At 41.7% G+C, this 22,982-nt stretch overlaps 1 protein-coding gene across 1 annotated transcript in view; it reads left to right on the plus strand.

The window, feature by feature from the left end:
• PTK7 (protein tyrosine kinase 7 (inactive)) overlaps positions 1-22,982 on the plus strand; it is an 84,985-nt gene that overhangs the window by 42,116 nt on the left and 19,887 nt on the right. The window contains 17 exon segments of the mRNA XM_051997001.1: positions 2,097-2,390; positions 2,904-3,006; positions 3,729-3,919; positions 4,067-4,217; positions 6,228-6,376; positions 6,635-6,901; positions 10,733-10,866; positions 11,253-11,283; positions 11,286-11,387; positions 11,820-11,939; positions 14,401-14,550; positions 14,691-14,841; positions 14,964-15,091; positions 15,521-15,724; positions 17,556-17,711; positions 18,126-18,358; positions 19,292-19,372. Of these exon segments, the coding sequence (XP_051852961.1) occupies positions 2,097-2,390; positions 2,904-3,006; positions 3,729-3,919; positions 4,067-4,217; positions 6,228-6,376; positions 6,635-6,901; positions 10,733-10,866; positions 11,253-11,283; positions 11,286-11,387; positions 11,820-11,939; positions 14,401-14,550; positions 14,691-14,841; positions 14,964-15,091; positions 15,521-15,724; positions 17,556-17,711; positions 18,126-18,358; positions 19,292-19,372 (2,645 nt within the window).

Here is a 22,982-nt window from a genome sequence, read left to right on the forward strand (position 1 = left end):
GGTAGAGAGGCACACATGTAGGAAATACCTGTAACGGAGACATATCACATCTCTGACAACAAAGGACTCCAGTGGGAGTCTCTCTTCTTGTGGTATCCTCATGCTGTTCTAACCAAGACTTAGATTGAACATGTTGCTCAACTGGGTTTCCTAGATTTATTTCTTCACAATTTGAAACTAAACTGCCAGGGATAATTCTCTCCTGAATCCGTAAGTGGTTCTCTTCTGTTGCCAAGGGTGTCATATTCTGAAAGTTATCTTTCCCCTCAACTCTCTTTTAAGGGTACATTGTCTTCAGGTGATTAAGTGGCTCTGCTGCAAGATGTCATACTGTTGTGGGGAGGAGAAGAAATGAATCTTTTGGCCCAGTCTCCCCCATTTCCTTTCAACACAAAGAAAACTGCAAAGAGAGAATTTTTTCTAATAGCTGGCTGTTTTCTCAGCTTCCAGGAAACTTACTCCTTAGAGTCTCAACTACTTCCATAACTATAAGCTTTGTTTCTTAAAGCCACCAGGGAAAAGAAATCACTGCTTCATGTCTACAAATAATAAAGGATTAAGATTTTTTTTCTTTAAAAAAAACCCGCCACCAGGGAGATTTTAGGCCAGTGAACAATAAGGTACCCCTTAATTCCATCAAATTAGTTCTAAAGACCTTCACTCCTCTAGAGGAGTAAAGGTAAACGCTTCTTTTTTTTTTTTGCACTGCATTTGAAACCTTAATACCTCATTGTTTCTGTTACCTCTCTCTTACCTTTTGTGACTGGCCTAGGACAGGTGTCTTGATCAACTTCTCTCCTACTATATGCATTTTTTAAAAAAATAACTTTTTATTAACAGAACCCATGCCAGGGTAATTTTTTACAACATTATCCCTTGCACTCACTTCTATTCTGATTTTTTCCCCTCCCTCCCTCAAACCCCTCCCCAGATGGCAAGCAGTCCTATACATGTTAAATATGTCACAGTATATCCTAGATACAATATGTGTGCAGAACTGAACAGTTCTCTTGTTGCACAGGAAGAATTGGATTCAGAAGGTATAAATAACCTGGGAAGGAAAACAAAAATGCAAGCAGTTTATATTCATTTCCCAGTGTTCTTTCTTTGGGTGTAGCTATATGCATTTATTTTAATTGTGCCATTATACTCCACACATTGTGCTGTGTTGTGTATTGTGTCTAGCTGCTTGATTAATCTCCCATAAATATTTATTTTGATCATGTTTATGCTCTGCATCCTTCCTTAGAGCTTTACTGTCTATAGAATAAAAGATACACTCTATAGATTTTTAAGAGGCTCCAGTCTAACTTTCCAGACACAGTTTTACTGCCCCTTAAATAAGCCTTTTTTGTACTTTGTACTTTTATACTTTGTAGCCATATACTTTTCAGACAATAGCTTATACTTTCTCCTTTCTAATGATACTTCTTTACTTATCAAAATCCGATTCATCATTCAAGACTAAACTCAAATAACGTATTTTCCCTGACCATCCCAACTATTGGGATCGTCCTTTAAATCTGTGATCTTATGTTCCTTCCTAATTCTGGCCTCCTAACAGCCTTGTCTACACCATTCATCTGGCAACTATCATAGCCTGCCTTTTGTTATTACTTCACTATTTTATATGTGTGTACAAGTAGAGTTTGCCAAACTAAGTTTATAAATTCATTGAAGGCAAGAACTCTGTCAGGCTCTGCAGGGACTGGTTTCATGCTTGACCCTTACTAGGTAATTTTTGTGTCACCCTTAAACACTAATTGAAGGCCTGCACAGTGCTTAAGTCTCCACATATATTGTATCTAGGATATACTGTGACATATTTAACATGTATAAGACTGCTTGCCTTCTAGGGGAGGGGATGAAGAGAGGAAAGGGGAAAATCGGAACAGAAGCGAGTGCAAGGGATGATGTTGTAAAAAAATTATCCAGGCATGGGCTCTGTCAGTAATAAGTTATAATAAAAAAAAAAGTCTCCACATCTCTGCTCTTCATTATCATGTGTCAGATAAGGAAAGGAATTGCTGGTTGGGTGGAGGGATAGCGATCCTCCCATAATACCTTCTCTTTCCTTCTCCCATCCTCACCCCCAGCTACAGGAACTAGAGCCACCATCATCTTTACCAAAGAACCTTCCTCCCAGGATGCACTGCAGGGGCGGCGGGCACTGCTGCGCTGTGAGGTGGAGTCACCGGGCCATGTGCAGGTGCACTGGTTGCTCAATGGAGTCCCTGTCCAAGACTCAGAACGGCGCTTTACCAAGGGGAACAACCTGAGCTTTGCAGCTGTGGACCGACTGCAAGATGCGGGTGCCTTTCAGTGTGTGGCTCGGGACAACGTCACTGGTGAAGAAGCTCACAGTGCTAATGCTACCTTCAACATCAAATGTGAGTGAGTGAGTGAGGGCTGTGCAAGGCTCCCCTGGAATGCTTTTCTTCCACTTTCTCTAGCTGTCAACTCCTGGAAAGTTCCCTTCCTCGGACTAGGTTCAAGGTGCCTGGACAACGAAGGACTTTGCTCTGTTTCATTCTCTATTGATTATTAGATTGAACTGTTACTGTGATCTGAAAATCAAATGGCCTTCCCCCATTTCTTTTCTTTTCTTTTTTTTAAAGCTTCACTATCTATCTTTCCTGTCAGCAACCTTTTAAAATACCAGACACAGATTGATGGGAGCAGCTTTGCACGTTCAAAATCCACAACTTTCACATGCCTGCCTTGCCTGCTTTCTGTCCATTTCTTAGCAGAAAGTGTCTTATGTTCTTTGCTTTCTCTTCTTTGCTTTCCTTTAATTCCCCTTCCCCTGCTCCCTTCTTTCTCTTCCCTTTTGGTCCCCTACTGTGGACTATTAGAAGTTTTGATCTGGGCTCCCAGGTCACAGTGTGGTCTTTGTGATCCAGGGATTGAAACGGGGCCTGTCGTCCTAAAGCATCCAGCCTCACTGGCAGAAATTCAACCACAGACACTGGTCACTCTGCGCTGTCACATTGATGGACATCCCCGGTAAAGATCCTGAAACTGTACTCTTAAATTTTGGTCAAACCTTGGAGGGGGGTGGGGGGGTTGTGGGGGGGGGTGAAAGAGAAAAAGAGAATGGGGAGGGAGAGAGACAGAAAGAGAGAAAGAGGAAAGGAGGGGTGAAGGGGGGCAGAGAGAGATAGAGGGGAAGGAGGGAGGGGGAGAAGGAGAGAATGAGAAAATACCCGAAGACAGGAGAAGCATGGTTTCTAATTCTTCTTGGGAGTTCTTGTGAGACGTGGCCTCACTTAACCCGAGCTTAAGTTCTATCTGTAAAATAGGGAGAATATTACGTGTAATACTTAGTCATGAGGATTGTTAGGAGGACCAGATTAAATGATGTGCCCTGGTATGTAAAGAGCTTCCTAAATGTCCATTATTATTATCATCCTCCTCAGTAACAGCAATTATAGTCTTAATGAAGGAAAAAACACAACTTGTTTTATCTTCTGGTCATCTCCAATTTTTTGTCCTTTCATCCTTTTACTTTATAGCGCTTAAAAGGCTGTCTTCACTTCTCGTTTGCGCCCTCTTCTATCTTATGCCATTCATAATGCTCATCACTACCATTCTGGGCTCTCCCATTCTTTGCCATTCTAAATAGACTAGTCACTCTTGGCTAGAAAGGTGCCCCCTTCTTGATCTCATTGTCCAAGATGGAAGATTGGATTACTTGTTCCTAGTTCCTGACCATCTGTGTCCCACAGCCCAACGTACCAATGGTTCCGGGACAGGAATCCCCTTTCTGACAGTCAGGGCAACTACTCAGTCAGCAGCAAGGAGAGAAACCTGACCCTGCGTCGGGCCAGCCCCGAGCACAGCGGCGTTTACAGCTGTTGCGCCCACAACTCCTTCGGCCACATCTGCAGCAGCCAGAACATCACCCTAAGCATTGCTGGTATTCCTGGGGTCTGAGGGGTAGGGGGCAGAGGGAGCTGGCACAGCACCATGGAAAGGGGTGACCTGAGGGGCAAGGAGTGGAGCCTCTGGCCCTGCCCTTCTTCCTCCTGTTCCTTCACGCCATGGTTCTTTTCTTTGACCCTAGATGAGAGCTTTGCACGTCCGTTGGTGGTACCCCAGGACCAGGTGGTGGGAAAGAATGGGGATGCCATGTTCCATTGCCAGTTCACCGCCCAGCCGCCTCCCACCCTGCAGTGGTTTTTTGAGGGTGACTCCCTCATCACTAACCGTACTCGGTAAGCTTTCCCTTTTTATCCTGCAGATAGCCTAGCACCCAGCGCCAAGGTAAGCTGGAGGATCTGCCCCCTTCCTTCCTTCCCCATTCAGTCAGGGAGCGGGATTTGTCCAATGCCCTGGAATGGCAGGCTGGTGCCTGGAAATAGTCTGTGTATAGGAATAGATGCACACAGGGAGGTACCAGATAGCCCTTGTAACAATAAGATGCAAAACGGGAAGTATATTTATCTATAGAGTGGAAACAAAGTATCCTTAGATGCTGACAAGCTGGCCACAGCTTGCCTCCATTGGGATAGCTAGGTGGTGCTTTAGATAGAGTGTTGTTAGAATTAGGAAAAACTAGATTAAAATTTAACCCAGATACTTCCTAACTGTGTGATACCTTCCTAGTGCTAGCACTCTGGCAAGTTGTTTAGCTTCCTCCAGTTTCCCTATATGTAAAATGGGGTCATAATAGCACCTTCCTTCTAAAGCTGTTGAGAGAATCAACTGAGACCTTTGTAAAACATTTGTGAAAAGTTCAGCTATTTTTAGTTCTAGTTTGGACCCAGCCTTAAATGAGAAGAAAATCTTCCCTTCCCCCAAAGTTCTTCCTAGCCTTTTTATTTCTTAATTATTTATATTTTTGCTGAGGCAATTGGGGTTAAGTGGCTTGCTCATGGCTAAAAGTATTAAGTGTCTGAGGCCAAAATTGAACTCAGGACTATCTGACTCTAGGGCCGGTGCTTTATCCAGTGCACCATCCCAGCCTCTTTTGTAGAGGAGAGCTCTGTTCTAGCCCAGACCCTTAAGAATGCAAAACTCCCACTTGAGCATTATTGGTACAATGGAAAGACTTCCGAACTTGAAATCAGGAGACAACCATTTGAACTTTAGCCAAGACTTCTAAGAGGTTAGAGTTAGGGCTGACAAGGACTTCATAGATCCTGCTCTCTCTACTTTTTGCAGGTGAGGAAACTATGGCCCACAGAGTTTAAGTAACTTGTCCAATATAATGGCAGAGCCTGGGGATTCAAGCTCAGGTTCTCTGACTTTCAAATCTTTAGAATGCATTACCAAAAGGCTCTAAAGAATTCCCTTTTTCTTTAAGAAAAAGACAAATCTGTATCTGTGATGATTAGAGGTCTTGCTGAAAGCAAAGGGATGTGAGAATGATGGCCTCCAAAGATGTTTAAGCACTGTGGGATTCTGGTAGCAAATAAACCCTGGTGATTTGTAGAAATCAAGTTTCTGCCGTCATTCCAGCAGCTGAAGTGGTAATAACCCTCAAAGAGTCTTTAAGATGTTTCCTTTTCCCTTCAATCCCTTTACTTACTAGTTTTGGATTCTGAGCAAATCAGACTACAAATGCATAAGTATGTTTCTTCATTTCTAAGATGGTGATAATAAATTTTTATGTAATAAATTTATAGCTACCTTATAACATAGCCATAAGGAATGTAGTTTGTACATATTAAGCCACAAGAGGTTAGCTATTCTTTGAGAGCAAGGTTGGGAGTTTGGGTTGGGGGGGGTGTGACTTGCCTGGGAGCACAGATGGTAGATATACCTGAATTCTTTGATTGAGATATCTCTAAAGGCCTTCTTTCTTTCTTTCATATTGTTTCATTTTTTGTGCCTATATATATCTCTAGCACTTAGGCCCAAACCTGGCACAGAACAGATGCTTAATAAAATATTTGTTGATTGATTGACTCTTTGAACCTGTGCAACAAAAGAAGCAGGGCCCCCTGAATGATTTCTTGTCTTGATCACTTTACTCTATAATGTCCTTTAACTTCCAGGAAGCTTTGGAAGGGCTGATGAGAGAGTAAAGGATGCTAGGGCATTGTTCCTTCCCAGTTATGAGAAGTGTCTAAGTCAGTCTTCCTCTCTTACTCCTTTCCCCATCTCCCCTGTCTCCAAACCCTCCCCCTTCTAGGAGCTGAGCAGGACTGTGCTTTATTTACATTCTTCCCTCAATACCAGGCTCTTTCCCACCATCACTGAATGTTCTCTCTCTTCCCCAGGATCCCTCATCTCCGTCGGGCCACAGTGTTTTCCAATGGTTCACTGCTACTGACACAGGTTCGACAACGTAACGCTGGCGTGTACCGTTGTGTGGGCCATGGCCAGAGGGGCCCACCTGTTGTCCTAGAGGCCACTCTTCGCTTAGAAGGTCAGTGCAGGCCCGAGCTCAAGGTCTTGTGGCTGGACCATCCAACCCCCACAAAAGGAAACGTGGAGCTTTAGTTCATGCTGAGACATGAGGTTCACAGACAAGATTGGGGGTTAAATAGGCAGGAGGTTAAAGGAGTCGATGAGGGGTTGTAGAGGTCAAAGGGGGCTTAGGATATTAGACTAGAAGAGTGACGGTGAGGTGGGTCATAACTACCTTGATCCCCTACAAATAATAGAATTATCTCCTTCCCTGCAGAGATTGAAGACATGCTCCCCTTCCAGCCTCGAGTGTTCACAGCAGGCCGAGAGGAGCGGGTTGCCTGCGTTGCTCCCCAGGGTGTGCCGGAGCCCAGGGTGTGGTGGGAGCGGGCCGGGACGCGGGTCCCCCACCATGGCAAGGTCTATCAGGAAGGCCACGTGCTAGTCTTTGCCAACACAACCGAGAGCGACGCTGGCACCTACACCTGCCATGCCGCCAACCAGGCTGGCCAGCGGCGTCAGGAGATCAACATCACTGTGGCCAGTGAGTGTGCCAGTGTGGGGGAGGAAATCCTCACAGCTCTCTTGCTCCCAAGGCACTTGTTTGAAGAACTGACTTTTCTTTCTTTTTCTTTTTTTTTTTTTTAAACAAGTTTACTCTAATGGTCAGTGAGGGAAATTGTTTATTTGAGCTCTGGATCTAGGATTTCATTAGCACGGACACTTCCTTGGAAAGGGGAGTTTGAAATTGAAAAAAACCTTATAGTCTTAAGAATTGCCTGGAACACTAAGTGACTTCCCCTTCCGAATCAGAGACAGCACTTAAACCCAGTTTGTTTTGAGGGGCTAGCTCTCTAACCAGCCATTATGTCTGCACTTGACAGATAAATGGTAATACAAATGGCCCATTCACGAACGACTAAATGCCTGAAACCAAAGAATGTTGACTAATAGATTGGTGTCAGTTTGGAAGGGAGACTGCAGTTTGTCAATATCTTCACTGAAGGTGTACTGGGGACATTCCCAATCAACTTGACAGATGGCAGAATACTGGGGGGATACCTAAGATGTTAGGTAGATAGAGTCCAAAAGATCTGGACAGGCTTTTTAAAAAAAGAATAAATCTAAAAAGATGGCATTTTATAAAGATAAATTTAGAGTAGAAACAAAACAAAATCCTCCCACAGTAATGGCATGAATATAAGATGAGAATTATATCATTAGAATGGAGTCCACAATGAAAGTGAATCATAAAGAGTTTCCTATTTTGAATTAATCAAAGAATCCATAATGGATGTGTATGTATTAATATGTTCACATTTTTTGTTTAAGGTAATTTGTAACTGCAGTCCACAAGTAAAAATGGTGTCAGAAAGATTCTTTATTGAAGAAAAATATTCAGCATTTTGCTGATTAATCCAGTCATCCATTATCTTGGCTTTACTTTTCTTTTTTAATTTGCAAAACACAGGTCTTCCTAAGGAAGCATTTTCAAAACTGCATGGAAAATTTTTGTTTTCTTTTAAACAGTATCTTCCTTAACCCCTCTTTCCAGACATAAATTGACATTAATTAAGCTCCTTTTATTTGGTGGGCCCTGCTTTTTTAGCCTTTCTATCTTGTTATTTGGCATCTAGATATCACAGTAGATCAATCACCATGCCTAGTGTTCAAATCACCTTAGATGCTAGCTGTATGATCTTAGGGAAGTCACTTAACCCTATTTGCCTGAAGTTCCTCATCTGTAAAATGAGCTGGAGAAGAAAATGGCAAACCACTCCATTGTCTATGCCAAACAAACCCTAAATGGGGTTATAAAGAATTGAACACAACTGAAAAATGACTAATCTTGTTGCTATTTTTTAATATAGCCTTCAGGAGAACAGAATATGATTCAATTGAAAGCTGAGTTTCTTTTTCTTACTATAATAATTCTGTTAACACAATACTTATCCCGAAGTATCAAATCTAAATGTTATAGTTTATGATATTTTCTTATATAATAGCTTATGGTCATATGAGGTAATAATTTTTAAATGCTTAATACAATATCTGACAAATAGTAAATACTGTATAAAACACATATATTATGTTGTTTCTTTAGTTCCTTCTCTACCTTAAAAACCCAAAATGTGTAAGGATTTTTGTAGACTCAGAATATTATTTAAAACACTGAGATTTAAGTCTTGGAGACTTAATGAAAGAGATGGTATGCTTTTTTTCTTCCAGCTCTGGGATTCTGTTTACTATCATTATTTGGAGTGGAAGATACATATTCCTCAAGGAATTTAGAGCACTTAAACAGAGTTCTGTAAATCCTAGCCTCTTAACTGTGGTTCCTGACCTCCAATGGGGTCTCATAACTGAATGTGAGAGTTGTATGATTTATTATCAATAAATGTTTGTTTTACATGCCTATTTTATATACTTATATACCTAGCTCATGTATAAAAATATCTTGACAAAAAAGGGTTTTGAATGAAAAAAGTTTAAAAAGCCTTGGACTAGATGACACAAACCAGGGTTAAGTAGCCAATCTTAGTCATGCAACATTAATAAAGTACTTACTATGTGCTGGGCACACCAAAAAAAGGGCAAAACCCAGGCCCTGCTCTCTAGAATCTCCCAGTCTAGTAGAAAAGACAGCATTCAAAAAAGTATGTACAAAGAAGCTTGTTCCAGGGTGAATTGTCAGATAGTCTTAGGAGGGAGGAGGGAGGCACTATGAAGATGTAGGAGGACTGGGAAAGTCCTTCTTGTAGAAGGTGGGACTTAAAAGAGAGTCAGGAGATGGAGATGAGAGATTATTACAGGCATGGAGAACAGACAGTGCTTAAAGTTGGAAGCATCTTATTTGAGTAATGGAGAGGATCACAGTCATTGTGCAGGGGAGTGAGGGTTAAGAAGGTAGGAAAGGTAGAAAGAGGCTGGGTTATGAAGAACTTTAAAGCTAAATAGAGGATTTTACATTTTTATATTCAATACTAAAGATATTAGGGAGTTACTGGAGTTGATTAAATGGGAGAATGAAATGGTCAGATCTGCAGTTGAGGAAGATCAGATTGATGACTGAGTGGAAGATAGACTGGAGTGAAGATAGAAACTTGACACATTCAATAGATTATTACCATGGTTTAGTTTTGAGGGATTGAGGACCTACACCAGGTTAGTGGCAGTGTTAGAGAGATGAGCAGCAATAGATTGGATGTTGGGGAATGAAAGAGAATGAGGAACTGAGAATCCCACCTAGCTTCAGAGTCTGGGAGGGTGGTACCCTCAACAGTATTAGGCAGATTAGCAAGAGAAGAGAACTTGGGAGGGGGAAAGATAATGACTTCAGTTTTGGACATATTGAATTTAAGCTATGAGACATCCAATTCAAAATGTCTAATAGGTGGTCGAAGATGTGAGACTAGAGGTTAAGAGGTAAGGGCTGAACAAGATAAGTCTGAGAGTCATTTTATTAGAGATGATAATTGAAATCATGGGAGCTGATGAGATTTAGTGAAATAGTATAGAGGGAGAAGAGAAGGCCCAGGACAGAGTTTTGGGAGACCCTCATAGTTAGCAGTCATGACTTAGAGGGATATCCAGCAAAGGAGACAGGGAAGGAGCAGTCAAAACTGACAAGACACAAACTAGGAGTGAACAGATTTATGAAAATTTAGAGAAAAAGAAGGTGATTGACAGTGGCTGAGGCACCCAAGGGAGGTCTGGAAGAATGAGGTTTAAGAGAAGCCATTGGATTTGACAAATTAGAGATTGCTAATAACTTTGGGGAGAGCAGTTTCTGTTGAATGATGAGGTTGCAGGCCAGACTGCAGAGAGTTAAGGGAGTGAGAAGAAGAGTAGTTAACTAGTACAGATGGTCTTTTCATGTATGTATAGGATGATGGCTGGCAGAGAATTGATGTGTCAAATGTCTCTTCCCACATCTCCTACCTTTTCCCTACCACAATCTAGTCTGGTTGTTACTGCCATATTTAGTGGGCAGACGGAGGAAGGCGTGGTTTTTATGGTCCTTTCCATTCCTAGGAATCTACTATATTTTCCTAAGTACTGCTCCAGTGGACACTTTTCTTCTCCAAAGTCTGTAATTCCCCATTATCTGTAGTTGAAGCTTCCTTGTCTTGGTATGAAAGGTTTTTCATAATTTGGCTCCAGTTTACCTTTTCTCCCCTTTATATAGTTATATATATATATATATAGCCAGACTGGACTATTCCACTTTTCTGCCCCTGAACATTTGAATGTACCAGTGCTTACAGCTGAAGTGCCTGTTCCCTTTCTTTGCCTTTTGAACTCTGACCCTTCCATCCTTTGAGACCTTTCCTGAGGTCTGATTCCAGTTGTCTCCTTCCATCTTCCCTTACAGCACTGCCAAGGTGGCTGAAAAAGCCCCAGGACAGCCAGCTGGAAGAAGGCAAGCCTGGTTATCTGCACTGTCTGAGCCAGGCCACACCCAAGCCCACTGTTGTCTGGTACCGGAACCAGATGCTCATCTCTGAGGTGAGAGTAAGACTTCAAGGTGGGTGGACAGGGAAATCTCCCCTTGCTATCTTCCTGGCTCATCTCTAGAAAGGCGTTTGTCAGACATCCCCAAGAGACTATTTCTCTAATCTTTCCTGCCCTCTCCCCTCAGAGAATGCGTCCTTGCTTCCTTGCAGCATTTCCCTCCTTACCCTTTCGGGAGAGATCCCCTCTTCCCTCTGAAATCAGGGGCCTTTGGACTTGGGAGGATTGGGGATGACTAGAGTACTGTGCCGGGCCCCCACCCTTCGTGTCCCCCACTCCTGGCCTTTAGAGCCTGAAGCTTGTGGTAGATTCTGCTTCCTCCTTGGGGAAGAGAAGCCTAATGCTGGGCTGAGTCTTTCATGGGATGGGTTGTGCCACAGGACTCAAGGTTTGAGATTTCAGAGAATGGGACCTTCGCATCAACAATGTGGAGGTTTATGATGGGAACTTGTACCGATGTGTCAGCAGTACTCCCGCTGGTAGCATTGAGGCGCAAGCCCGAGTCCAAGTCCTGGGTGAGTGAAACCTGGTTGTCTTGGGGATGAACCTGTGTTTGGGGGATGTGTAATGAAAGAGTTAAAAAATCCAGACGTGAAGGAGACACAACAGCATAGAATCCCTTCTACAGCGTTTCCAACAAGAAGCTCTTTTGCCTCTGTTTAATAAAAATCTCTATAATGGGGAACTCACACTCTCCTCTTGGCCCTTTCCATTTTGTACAACTACAATTCTGAGAAAGTTTTTCCTTTTATCAAGCCTTAATTTGCCTATCTGTGACTTTCCTCATCTCCCATTAAATCATCTCTCCCCCAGGCTAAATCACCCCATTTTCTACCTGTAATGTTCATATAGTCAGAGCCATCTCACTCCCCCAATAGTGATATGATGGTTGTCTAGGTCCTGGATCCTAAACTGACTATCCCATCCTTCCTTTCCCTCTTGGATAGAGAAACTCAAGTTCACACCACCTCCCCAGCCTCAGCAGTGCATGGAATTTGACAAAGAAGCTACAGTATCGTGCTCAGCCACTGGCCGGGAGAAGCCCACGATTCGATGGATGCGGGCAGGTGAGTGCCCCACAATATGGATGGACAACTCAAAAAGACTTACTATATATGTGTGAGCCCTATATTCAGTGCTGCCAGGCATCTGAAGAAATAATATCCTCATTTTAAAGACTGCACACATAAAGACATATGACGTAGCAAGGAATCTTATCAAGCTAGTTAACACAATTGATAGAGTGTTCACAGGAATTCAGAAGACCTAAATTCAAATCCAGATTAGCTATCAGTGACATCACTTAACCTTTGCTTATATGATTTCCTTATCTATAAAACTGGGATAAAAATATCCCTTACCTCCTAGATGTGTTGTGAAGATAAAATATTTGTAAAATGTTTTTACTAGCCTAAAAGTGTTAAATAATTGCTAACTGCTGTTGTTATCATCATCATCATCATCATCATCATTATCATCCCTACTCAGGGAGAACCCAGTTCCTTGAAGGCAGCCCTTTCCACTTTGGGAAGGATTTTTCTAAGAAGGCATCATTTTTCTTGTTTAAACATAGCAGAAATCTCGCCCTCTAACATTTCTACCTGTCACATCTAATTCTATCCTAATAGGAACAAGTTTGATTTTTCTTCTTGGTAGCTGTAGCCAAAGACAGTTGTCATGTTCTACCTGCATCTTTCCTTCTCCATCTTTCATAAATATTTTTTAATAAACATTTAAGCCATTCTGTATTGTGGCTCAGACCTTATTTGAAGTTTAGTGCTCTCTCCTCTATACCATGCTAAGACATAGTCACTGTTTATAATCTAGCTGGAAATGATATACATAAACCCACAAAAATCCATCCACAACCTGAGCAATAGTATCTCCAGTCTCTGATTAATAAGTAAGTCATGGGACCATAGATAATAAGACCTATAAGTTGTATCACTTTGTTTTTTAATTTATTGATACATTTTGTTTTATTATTAATTATTGATATTACAGACACTTCCCCAAAACCCCTTTACAAAATATTTTTCCTAAAAAACGTTGCTCCATGATCCATGAAAGGAGGAATGTGTCCCTGGCCCTAACACTGACCATTGTTTTTAGCCAGAATTTACCTGTTGACTTCTTTTCATTGTTGTAATCATTAGGTATTTTCTTCCCTTGGGCTTGCTTTCTTTGTTCTGCTTCGCTTTGCTATAAATTTTAAGAAGGGAGGAGAAATCACTGAGCACTACAACGGTCTAAGGGGGAGGATGAGATTATGGGATTAATGAATAGTTTGAGATTGGTAGAGAGAGAGGAAATGGAGTAGAAACCATAAGTGAGAAAAATTGTTCCAGCACAATTGGAGGCAGTGTAGAGGTAATTTAGTCTGTTGGGCTGAACTGTGGAGTGTTTCATAGGTGAGCTACAAAGGAGACAGTGACAGATATGCTGATTATTCTTGAAAGTTATTGCTTTTACATATGAGAGTGCTGCCGTGGGAATCAAGAGTTGTTATTCAATCATATCTGATTCTTCATGACTCTGTTTGGGTTTTCTTGGCAAAGATAATGGGTTAATTTGCCATTTTCTTCTTCAACTCATTTTACAGATGAGGAAACTGAGGCAGACAGGATAAGTGACTTGAACAGAGTCACCCAGCTACTAAGTGTTTAAATCATGTTAAAACATGAGTTTTCTTGACTCCAGGCTTTCTAGAATGAGATTGGTTTGGATTGTGGAGTGAGAGCTGAGATCATTTCTTTTGATCTTCCTTGTAGGGCTGTGAGCTAAGTTGTGATATTTCCTTTGGGGGATGAGGAATGGGGATGAATCCCCATTTTGAGGCTTAGTGACATTAAATTACTTTGTCTGGAGTTGCCCAATTAATAAGTAATGGGTAGAACTGGAGTTCTGTTCCTTCTTTGTTCCCTCCCCCTCTCCCAGGGTTAGGAGTTTGGACTTAATTTTGTAGATTATAGGGGAAGCATTGGATGGCTTTTTTACTATGGTGGGTCTGCAGAAAGTGAACATTATCACTCATTTCCTGGAAATAAAACTGGGTCTCAGATGAGTAAAGGATTTCTTATGAGAGTCTGTGTGAGGTAATAGCTTTGGAGAGAGGAAAACCTAATTTTCAGCAACACCTCAGACACTTATAACTGTGTTGTCTTGGATAAATCCCTTAATGTTTCAGAATCTCAAAATGATAGGTGATAATAGTACCCTACCTTACATGGTTGCTCTGAGGATCAGAAAAGGAAATGTGTACAAGTAGTGTGCAAACCTCCACCCCCAAAGGAGATCTTGGAAGGAGGACTTTACATCCGGTCTGTTCCAACTCCTTCATTTTACAGATAAAGAAATGGAGAAGGATTTGACTTATTCAGTCACAAAAATATTAAATAGCAGAGTCAAAAACTGCCTCAGATCTTCCGACCTTAAATCCAGTATTCTTTCTGATATCACACGAAGTCTCAAATACAGGTATCAGTGACTTCCCATCCCAGGCCACAATTTCCTGTTCCTTTTTCCCAGATGGCAGCAGCCTCCCAGAGAGTGTGACAGACAACGCAGGGACCCTGCACTTCTCCAGGGTGACCCGGAGTGACGCAGGCAACTACACCTGCATCGCCTCTAACGAGCCTCAGGGCCAGATCAGTGCCCACGTTCAGCTCACTGTGGCAGGTAGGTACCCACGGACAGGAATGGCGGCGGGGGGATGGACTTTGGAAGGGAGGATCTGCCATGTGTGAACAGATGAGTCTGCCTGGCAGCCTTCCCTCCCGCCTCCACAGTTATCCAGACCCTGCTTTTCCCCCATACAGTGTTCATCACTTTCAAGCGAGAACCCGAGCGTACAACCGTCTATCAGGGTCACACCGCGATGCTGCAGTGCGAGGCCCAAGGGGACCCTGACCCCCTTATCCAGTGGAAGGGCAAGGACCGGATCCTGGACCCTGCTCAGCTCGGACCCAGGTACCAGGTCCCTTCTTCCCGGTCCCAGCCCTAGCTCTCAGGCCCTTGGGAGCAAGGGGTCCCAGGTTCACGAGACGGATGAGGGGCTGTAGGGACGGCTACAAAGATTTTCCTCTCCGCAGGATGCATATCTTCTCCAACGGCTCCCTAGTCATCCATGATGTCACCTCTGAGGATTCGGGCCGCTACACCTGCATTGCTGGCAACAGCTGTAACATCAGGCACACAGAGGCTTCCCTCCACGTCGTGGGTACGGAGCAGGCTTGCGGCAGATGGGAGACCTCAGAGATGAGGGCACCAGGGCAGATCTCAAGGGTGGGACCCTCGAGGGCAGGCCCTGGTGCCATCATCGGACCTCATCTCTGCCCGTCAGATTGATGGAAGGCAGCAGCTCAGCGGGAGCAGTAAAAGGAGTAGTAGGCTGGGATGTTTGGTCAGAGGTGCAGCAGTGGGGGGCCAGGGCACTCTGCACTGCAAGATGCTTAACCAGGGTCTTGGCTCTTTGAAAAAGTGTATCTTTTGAAAGCTATTTTGACCCAATTGATTTTTTATGTATTTAAAAACAGTTATTCTGAGGGTAGCTCCCTCGGCTTTGCCGGATTGTCATCACAGATTAACTTCCCTTGCTCTGTAGCTCTCCTAGGCAGCCCCCACTGACCACCCACTTGTGTCCCTTCAGACAAGCCGGTACTGGATTCCTCCGAGGGTCCTGGCAGCCCTCCACCATATAAGATGATTCAGACCATAGGGCTGTCGGTGGGGGCTGCCGTAGCCTACATTATTGCTGTGCTGGGCCTCATGTTCTACTGCAAAAAGCGTTGCAAGGCCAAAAGGCTTCAGAAACAGCCGGAGGGTGAGGAGCCCGAGATGGAGTGCCTCAATGGTGAGCCTGGGGCCCACTGGTCGGGTGGGTGGGGGGTACGGGTGAGTGAGTGTTGGGCGCCCCCATGGGGTGATGAGGGAGAAGGCAGCGGAGCTTGCCTAGGTCTGAGACTGACCTCGAGGCAGAGAGTCACCTAGGGAAGAGATGGTTCCCTCTCCTCTCTGGGAATCATGACCGGCCAGTTTCCCAGGCCCTGAACCCCAAGTAGCTTTGATATAGAATTCTCCATGGAACCTCCCTAGATCTGCTTTACTTGGTCTTTTTTTCTTTTTAATCTTATTTTTTTATTAGTGAAGTTTTTTTTATTTTCGAAACATGGGCAAGGATAATTTTTCAACATTGACCCTTGAAATAAATACCTTGCATTCCAATTTCTCCCCCACCCCCTCCCCTAGATGGCCTTTACTTGGGTCTTGTACTTTTTCTGGTCACCCTCCTCCATCCTTATATGGATGGAATCATTTACAAGCCTGAGATTTTGTTGTTTATGCTTTTCTTTCCTCATCAGGCTTGGAACTCTCAAAAAACAATTTGTGTGTGTCACTTGTAGAAGTAGGAACTCCCTGAGGATAGGGATTGTATCTTTATATCAGGATTAGACACTTTCTGAGAGCATAGATCTAGGAGCTCCCTGAGTTTTTGCTTGCTTTTTGTTTTCTTTCCCATTTTTTCCTTTTTGATTTAATTTTTCTTGTGCAGGATAATCTTTGTGCAAATATGCATAGAAGAATTGCACATATTTTACATATATTGGATTTTTTGCCATCTGGGGGAGAGGGACGGGGGAAAAAGAGGGAAAAATTTTGGAACACAAGGTTTTCCAGAGGTGAATGTTGAAAATTATCCATGTATATGTTTTGAAAATAAAAAAAAAAAAACTTTAATAAAAAAAGAAATGAGTAAATAACTGTAGGAAAAAAAACTTTTATTAAACACTGTGCACCAAGCACTGTGCTAAAGAAAATTCTTGTCCTCAGACAATTTATTTTATAAAGAGAAGCAGCACACCTGGGAGAATAGTGGCTAGCTGGGGACCCGTAGATCCAGGAAGTTAGAGGAAAGGTCCATCAGGCAACAAGATTGAAATATCTTATCTAAGAACAACAGTAAAATTTATTTGATTGTAGTTCACAATTCCAGAACTAGGGAGGGGTAGGGGAAGAGTGGAGGAGGTGATTAACAAGGTTATGGAGGGAGTGAAAGGGTCTGGAGTGAAGTGAAGCATGGTGTCCGGGCTTTTCCTAAGATAGTGGTATGAGATAAGCAGTCATCAGACAGGAGAGCAAGACTTCAAAGCAGAAGTTTATCCTGGCAAGCCATGGGGAATCCTGAGTGACTGTTCTTCATCAATTGAGAATTCTCTGAGGCTAGAATGTAATTAGTTAGCTATCTCTGTATTTACTACTGACTCAGATCAGGTGGACAAATTCTTGGTTTTTGTTTCCCTCGGTACCCAACATCTGCTGCAATGGGTGGACCCTTTTCAAGCTTGCTGAACCCTTTCTTTAACATTAGCATCCAGAGGAAATACTGAGCTCCCTTTTGTTGGCTAACAGTTTATAACTGGCATTTCTCTCCAGAAAGTTGAGTAATAGTATGATATGACCTGTGTTTCAGCCACATAAACACAATGCATTCTATGGACACCTAAAAGGCACATGAATGCTGGCTGGCAGACCCAGTCATATGAGGAACAGAAGGTTGAGATTAATCAGTCTTGGCTATTGCTTGAAACAGGAAAAGGAAAAAAAAGTTAATAAGAAAAAAAGCAACAGGAAAAGAAGGAAACTTTCTGGGGTCTTGAATCTCAGCTCACCCCCTTTCTCTGCAGGTGGACCTGTGCAGAATGGGCAGACCACGGCGGAAATCCGCGAAGAAGTTGCTCTGACCAACCTGGGCTCTGCTTCTTCAGCCGCTAACAAACGACACAGTACCAGTGATAAGATGCACTTTCCGCGTGCCAGCCTGCAGTCTATCACCACCCTGGGTCTGTTGCCTTGGACTAGCTGTATTATTAAGTGTGGTAGAGCAGATAGGGCCTTAGACGTGGATTCAGAAGAACTAACATCCAGAGTCTGCTTCAGATACTGACTAAACTGTGTGATCCTGAGCAAGTCATTTCCCCTCCTTAAAGGGGGCCTCAGTTTCCTTTTCTGTAAAATGAGGGGTTTGGACTTCCTGGCTTCTAAAGATCCTTCCAGCTTTAAATTTAGGATCCTTTAGTCTTTCTACTATCACCAGCCTTGTTCTCCAGTTCTGTGCCTGAAAGTCCCTCTCAGACTAGCAGAGCTATTTTAATAATTAAGACTTAGGGTGGAAAGGGAGGAGGAACCATAGGGCTTCTCCAAACATGCATACCACCCCGGGAATGGTAAAGGCTAACCTGGCACTTTGCCCATAGGAAAGAGCGAGTTTGGGGATGTGTTCTTGGCAAAGGCCCAAGGCCTCGAAGATGGGGTGGCTGAGACGTTGGTGCTGGTGAAGAGCCTTCAGAGCCGGGATGAGCAGCTGCAGCTGAACTTTCGGCGAGAGTTTGAAATGTTTGGCAAGCTGAGCCACGCCAACCTGGTGCGCCTTTTGGGCCTCTGCCGGGAGGCTGAGCCCCACTACATGATCCTGGAGTATGTGGACCTGGTACGATCTTGGGATGGGGAGTTCACACCTTGGCCAATCCTGTTGCTTTTCATTTTCAACTTGAGGGTCATCTGCAGTACTCTCCTCACTATTGCTGGTCCCTGGTGGTTCTTTGCTGTTTCCACTGTTTTTAGCCTAGGATTCACTTGGGGCCTTCTGTTCTTCTTTTGACATTGGGGGTTCTTAGCCTTTTTTGTGGCATGGACTCTTTGGTAGTCCCCTGTCCTATGGACTTCTCAGAATCATGCTTTTAAATGCATAATATAAAATCCATGGGATTACAAAGTAAACCAAATATATTGAAATATAGCTGTGAAAATATTATTTTAAAAAACCCAAATGCTTTCTAAAGGGGAAGAGAGACCCAGAATTTGCTTTAGGTCCATGATGTAAGTCCTGCCCTCTGGCACAGGCTGTATGACTTTAGGCAAGTAACTTAACTACTCAGAGTTCTGGAATAGAACTCCTATCAGGCTAGAACCATATTAAAATGTAAATGGGAAATATTCAACAAAATAAGAAAAAGTACAATAAAACATAGATGATATTACTATGTGGTTTTCTAAGTCAATATACACCAGCAAGGAACCTTATTGTGGCCCTCCTTTCCTATTTGAGTTTGATACTGCTGCTGTAAGCAGCTCTTTACAGCTCCAAGATTCAGAGAAGGAATTGACCTGCATTGTAGAGAGAGCTCTTAGTGAAAGGACCTCATCAGGTTCTTCCTATTCCATAACAGCATAAGTCTAGCCCCTCTCCTTATCTATATCTTTCTGTACTGGGTTTTCCCCCAGGGACTTTCAGATCATTTCTGTGTTTCTAACCAGAGCTGGTAGATGTCTGGTACATACTTGGTTCTCTAATTTGAGAGGATCTATCACTCTGAGGTTGAAGAAGTCCTGGTATCTCTCTTACTGTCTGTTTCCTCCTTAGGGGGACCTGAAACAGTTCCTGAGGATTTCCAAGAGCAAGGATGAGAAGTTGAAGCCGCAGCCTCTCAGCACCAAACAGAAGGTGAGCTTGAGGGAGAGCAAATGTTCTAGGAAGGTTGGAGGCTGTTATGGGGGCAAGGGGTAACATCATTAGAACTAGGGGTATGCTGAGAGATGTGCTTTTTAATTCCCTCAACTCTCTTCTCACCAAGATTAAGCTATAGGCGATTTAGGTAGAAGAAACTAGTGATATTTGTTCTGAAGAAAAGGAGACTTAGTTGGAGAGGAAATGGGGCCCAGGAAAAGTGTCTTGGAAGTAGAAGGCTGGTCCTATGAAAGCAGGATCAGATGATTGTCTCTGCTTTCCCTAGAGAGCTAATCTAGGAATAATGGGTAGAAGTTTACAAAGAAACATATTAAGGCTTGATGGCCAAGAAAAGTTAATTAGCATTCAGTTTTCTGAAAACTGGGTAGGGTTTAACAGTCTAACAGTCATTAGAAAATTTCCAACAGTGGAGGTCTTTAAGGAGATAGTAAGATAAAATATAAGAGGACCTGAATTCAAATTCAGTCTCAGACAGAGCTGTGTGACCCTAGACAACTAATCTATGTGACTCATTTTCCTCATTTGTAAATGTGGGTGAAAATAGTACCTACCTGTCAAGGTTGTTATGGAGATGAGATAATAATTGTAAAAGGCTTAGTATACTTCCTGGCCCATAGTAAGCACTCTATAAATGTTAGCTAGAATTATTAGTTAATCAAGGCAAAACCAGATGATCAGTTCGGGGGGTACATTTGTGCAGTAGAAAGGATTTCCATTAAGGTATGAGTAAACTCACCACCTTCTAAAGATCCCTTTCAAGCCAGCCTGTTTCCCAAAAGAAGTAATCCATGCAAAATATATACCTTAAAATGCCACATAACTATCAATTATTAGCTTGAGTTGTAGATAGAAAAGTGACCTTGAAACTGGGAAGCTCTCTGGGCAAGTCACTTAACCTATAAGTGTCCTAGAAAACTCTCTAAAACCAAACATGCAGAGAAGGTGCTGACCTGTCAATTTCATTGACCAGCAAAATCATAGGGTCCCATTATTATTCAGGGGGATTACTGTTCAAATATGACTGGACTAGATGACCTCTGAAGTCTCATAAAGTCCTGAGAGTCTGCAATTCTGTGATATACACGTTATTCTAGGGACAGGAACAGTTATGTGTCTTTCCAGTCTAAAAGATCAAAGATAACAACAAAACTGCAGTCAGTGGATGGTGTTTTCTAGGCTTTATATCATATCAAGTATTCCCAAGATTGTAACAAGAAAAGGATGAGAAATCTTCATTGACTATGTGGAGTCTTTGCTCTTTTGTTCATATTAGTAAGTGAGTTTCCTAATATTTTCTTACCTTTCCTCCTTTAATTGTTCCTCTCTCTTTGATTATAAGGAGACCTTTGTCTGGAAGCTTTTTATGAGCTTCATGGTCAAATCCTTTTTTGAGTTCCAAAAAGAAGAACAATAGTCTTCAACAATTTTCAGATTCCCAGATACCCATCTCACACATTAGAATTTGAATTGGACCTCAAAGACCATATTTTTACAGAAAAGAAACTGGAGAACTAAATGGGGAGAAGTTCATGAAACACCTAATACTAGAAGCCAAGTCTCTTGACCATAAATCCAGAGTTTTTATTTATTTATTTGTTTGTTTTATTGTGTGTTACATTCCCATCTTTATCAACTTTTTCAGTCTTACCTTTCATCACAATGACTTTATGGGGTTTAGGGACAGACAAGCTGGGAAGCAATGAACAAGTTAGGTTAAGGACTATGTGATTCCCCCAAGGCAAGTCACTTAATTTCTCTTCAATTATCTATCCAAAAAATAGCACTCACCTCCTGAGGTTGTAGTGAGGATCAAATCAAATGAGATAACAGCTATAAAATGCTTTGCAAACTATATAGCATCTGATAGTAGGGAAGCTAAATGAAATGTTCATAAGTGCACCCGTAGTAAACATAAGTGAGTTTACATATACATAAGATTTGTACATTTTGAAGACTAGAGAAAGATTAATGATTTCATTCCTATAAGTGTTTTACCCATTGGCCCAAGCTGAAAGTTGTAAAATCAGGATTCAACCCCTAATCTGATGTTAGCTTCATGGTTTGCTGTGGCCAGGAAATTAACCACCTTCTGATGACTGAGTAGTTCCCTAATAGTAGATTTGTACTTAAATGACTGAGTTTATTCTCAGACTCTTTAATTTCTCAGGGACTCATTTCTTCATGTATGAAATAAAAGTTGGATTAGGTGGTTTTTCCCTAATTTATTTTATTTTTAATTCATTCATTTCATTTTTAATTCAAGCATTTCCACAGCATAGCATAATTTTTAAAAAGACAAAATTGTATATGAAACTGCAAATCTACAGTGTACAACTTGCTATTCCTTTCAAACAAACAACAAAATTCTCATGTAAATTTTTTTTCTACCTTTTTTTCTTCTCTCCTCCCCACATTGTCCTAGAGATGGCCACCATTAGGCACACAAATAGGCATATAGATAGATACCTACATACACACACATATATGTAAAATTATTCTATAGATGCTTCTATTTATCACATCTTTCTCTACATGAAGATAGTGTCTGTCTTCAAATGTTCTTTATAGTTACTGAGGATGTTCATAATAGTCAAAATAAACTTATTCATTCAAAGCTGTTCTTAAAACAATACTGCTATTACTGTATAAAATGTTCTTTTGGTTTTGTTCATTGTGCTTTTTGTTATTTCATGCAAATCTTTTAGTGTTTTTCTAAGATCATTAAGCTCATCATTTCTTAGAGCACAAGTGGTATTCCATCAGAATCATAAACCACAATTTTTTTTAGCTATTACCCAGTTGTCAGACATCTCTGCAGTTTCTAGTTCTTTGTCACTACAAAAAGAACTACTGTAAACATTTTAGAACATATAGATTCTTTTTCTTTTTCCCTAATCATCTTTGGAAATAAACCAAGTAGTAGTACTGCTTAGTCAAGAAGTATAGGTGGTTTAATAACTTTTTGAGTATAATTCTACCTTGCTCTCCAAAATGGTTGGATCAGTTCACAATTTTACCAACAATGAATTAGTGTCTCTGGGTTTTTTTATATCTTCTGCAACATCTGTCACTTTCCCCTTCAATTATTTTAGCCAATATAAAATAAAATACTTGAAGGTTTTTTTATTTAAATTTCATTATAAATTGTTTTGATTTCTTCATTGGAAAACTGCCTATTCATATCCTTTGACTATTTTTCAATTTAAGAATGATCTATATTCTTTTAGATTTATATATTTGAAATATGAGACCTTTATCTGAGAAACTGTATATAAAATAACCTTCCCCAATTTTCTGCTTTCCTTGTGATATTGGCTACATTTATTTGTACAAAATCCTTTTTAATTTATTGCTATTGAAATTATTCATCTAATGGATAACTAATTAATTTAATTAACCTATTTGGGACTCAGAATCTTCATGTGTAAAATGAAAGTTGAATTTAAATGACCTCTGAAGTCCCTTCCATCTCTGAAACCATTTGATCCTATTACCTGCCTCCATGAACTTAGCTAGTCTGAACCTTAAAAAATGTGTGCATGGATTGTCACTGGGTCCATCCTCTAAACCCTTTCCACTTTGCTAT

The sequence above is a fragment of the Antechinus flavipes genome, chromosome 4 (genome assembly GCF_016432865.1).
Source record: "Antechinus flavipes isolate AdamAnt ecotype Samford, QLD, Australia chromosome 4, AdamAnt_v2, whole genome shotgun sequence".
NCBI lineage: Eukaryota > Metazoa > Chordata > Mammalia > Dasyuromorphia > Dasyuridae > Antechinus > Antechinus flavipes.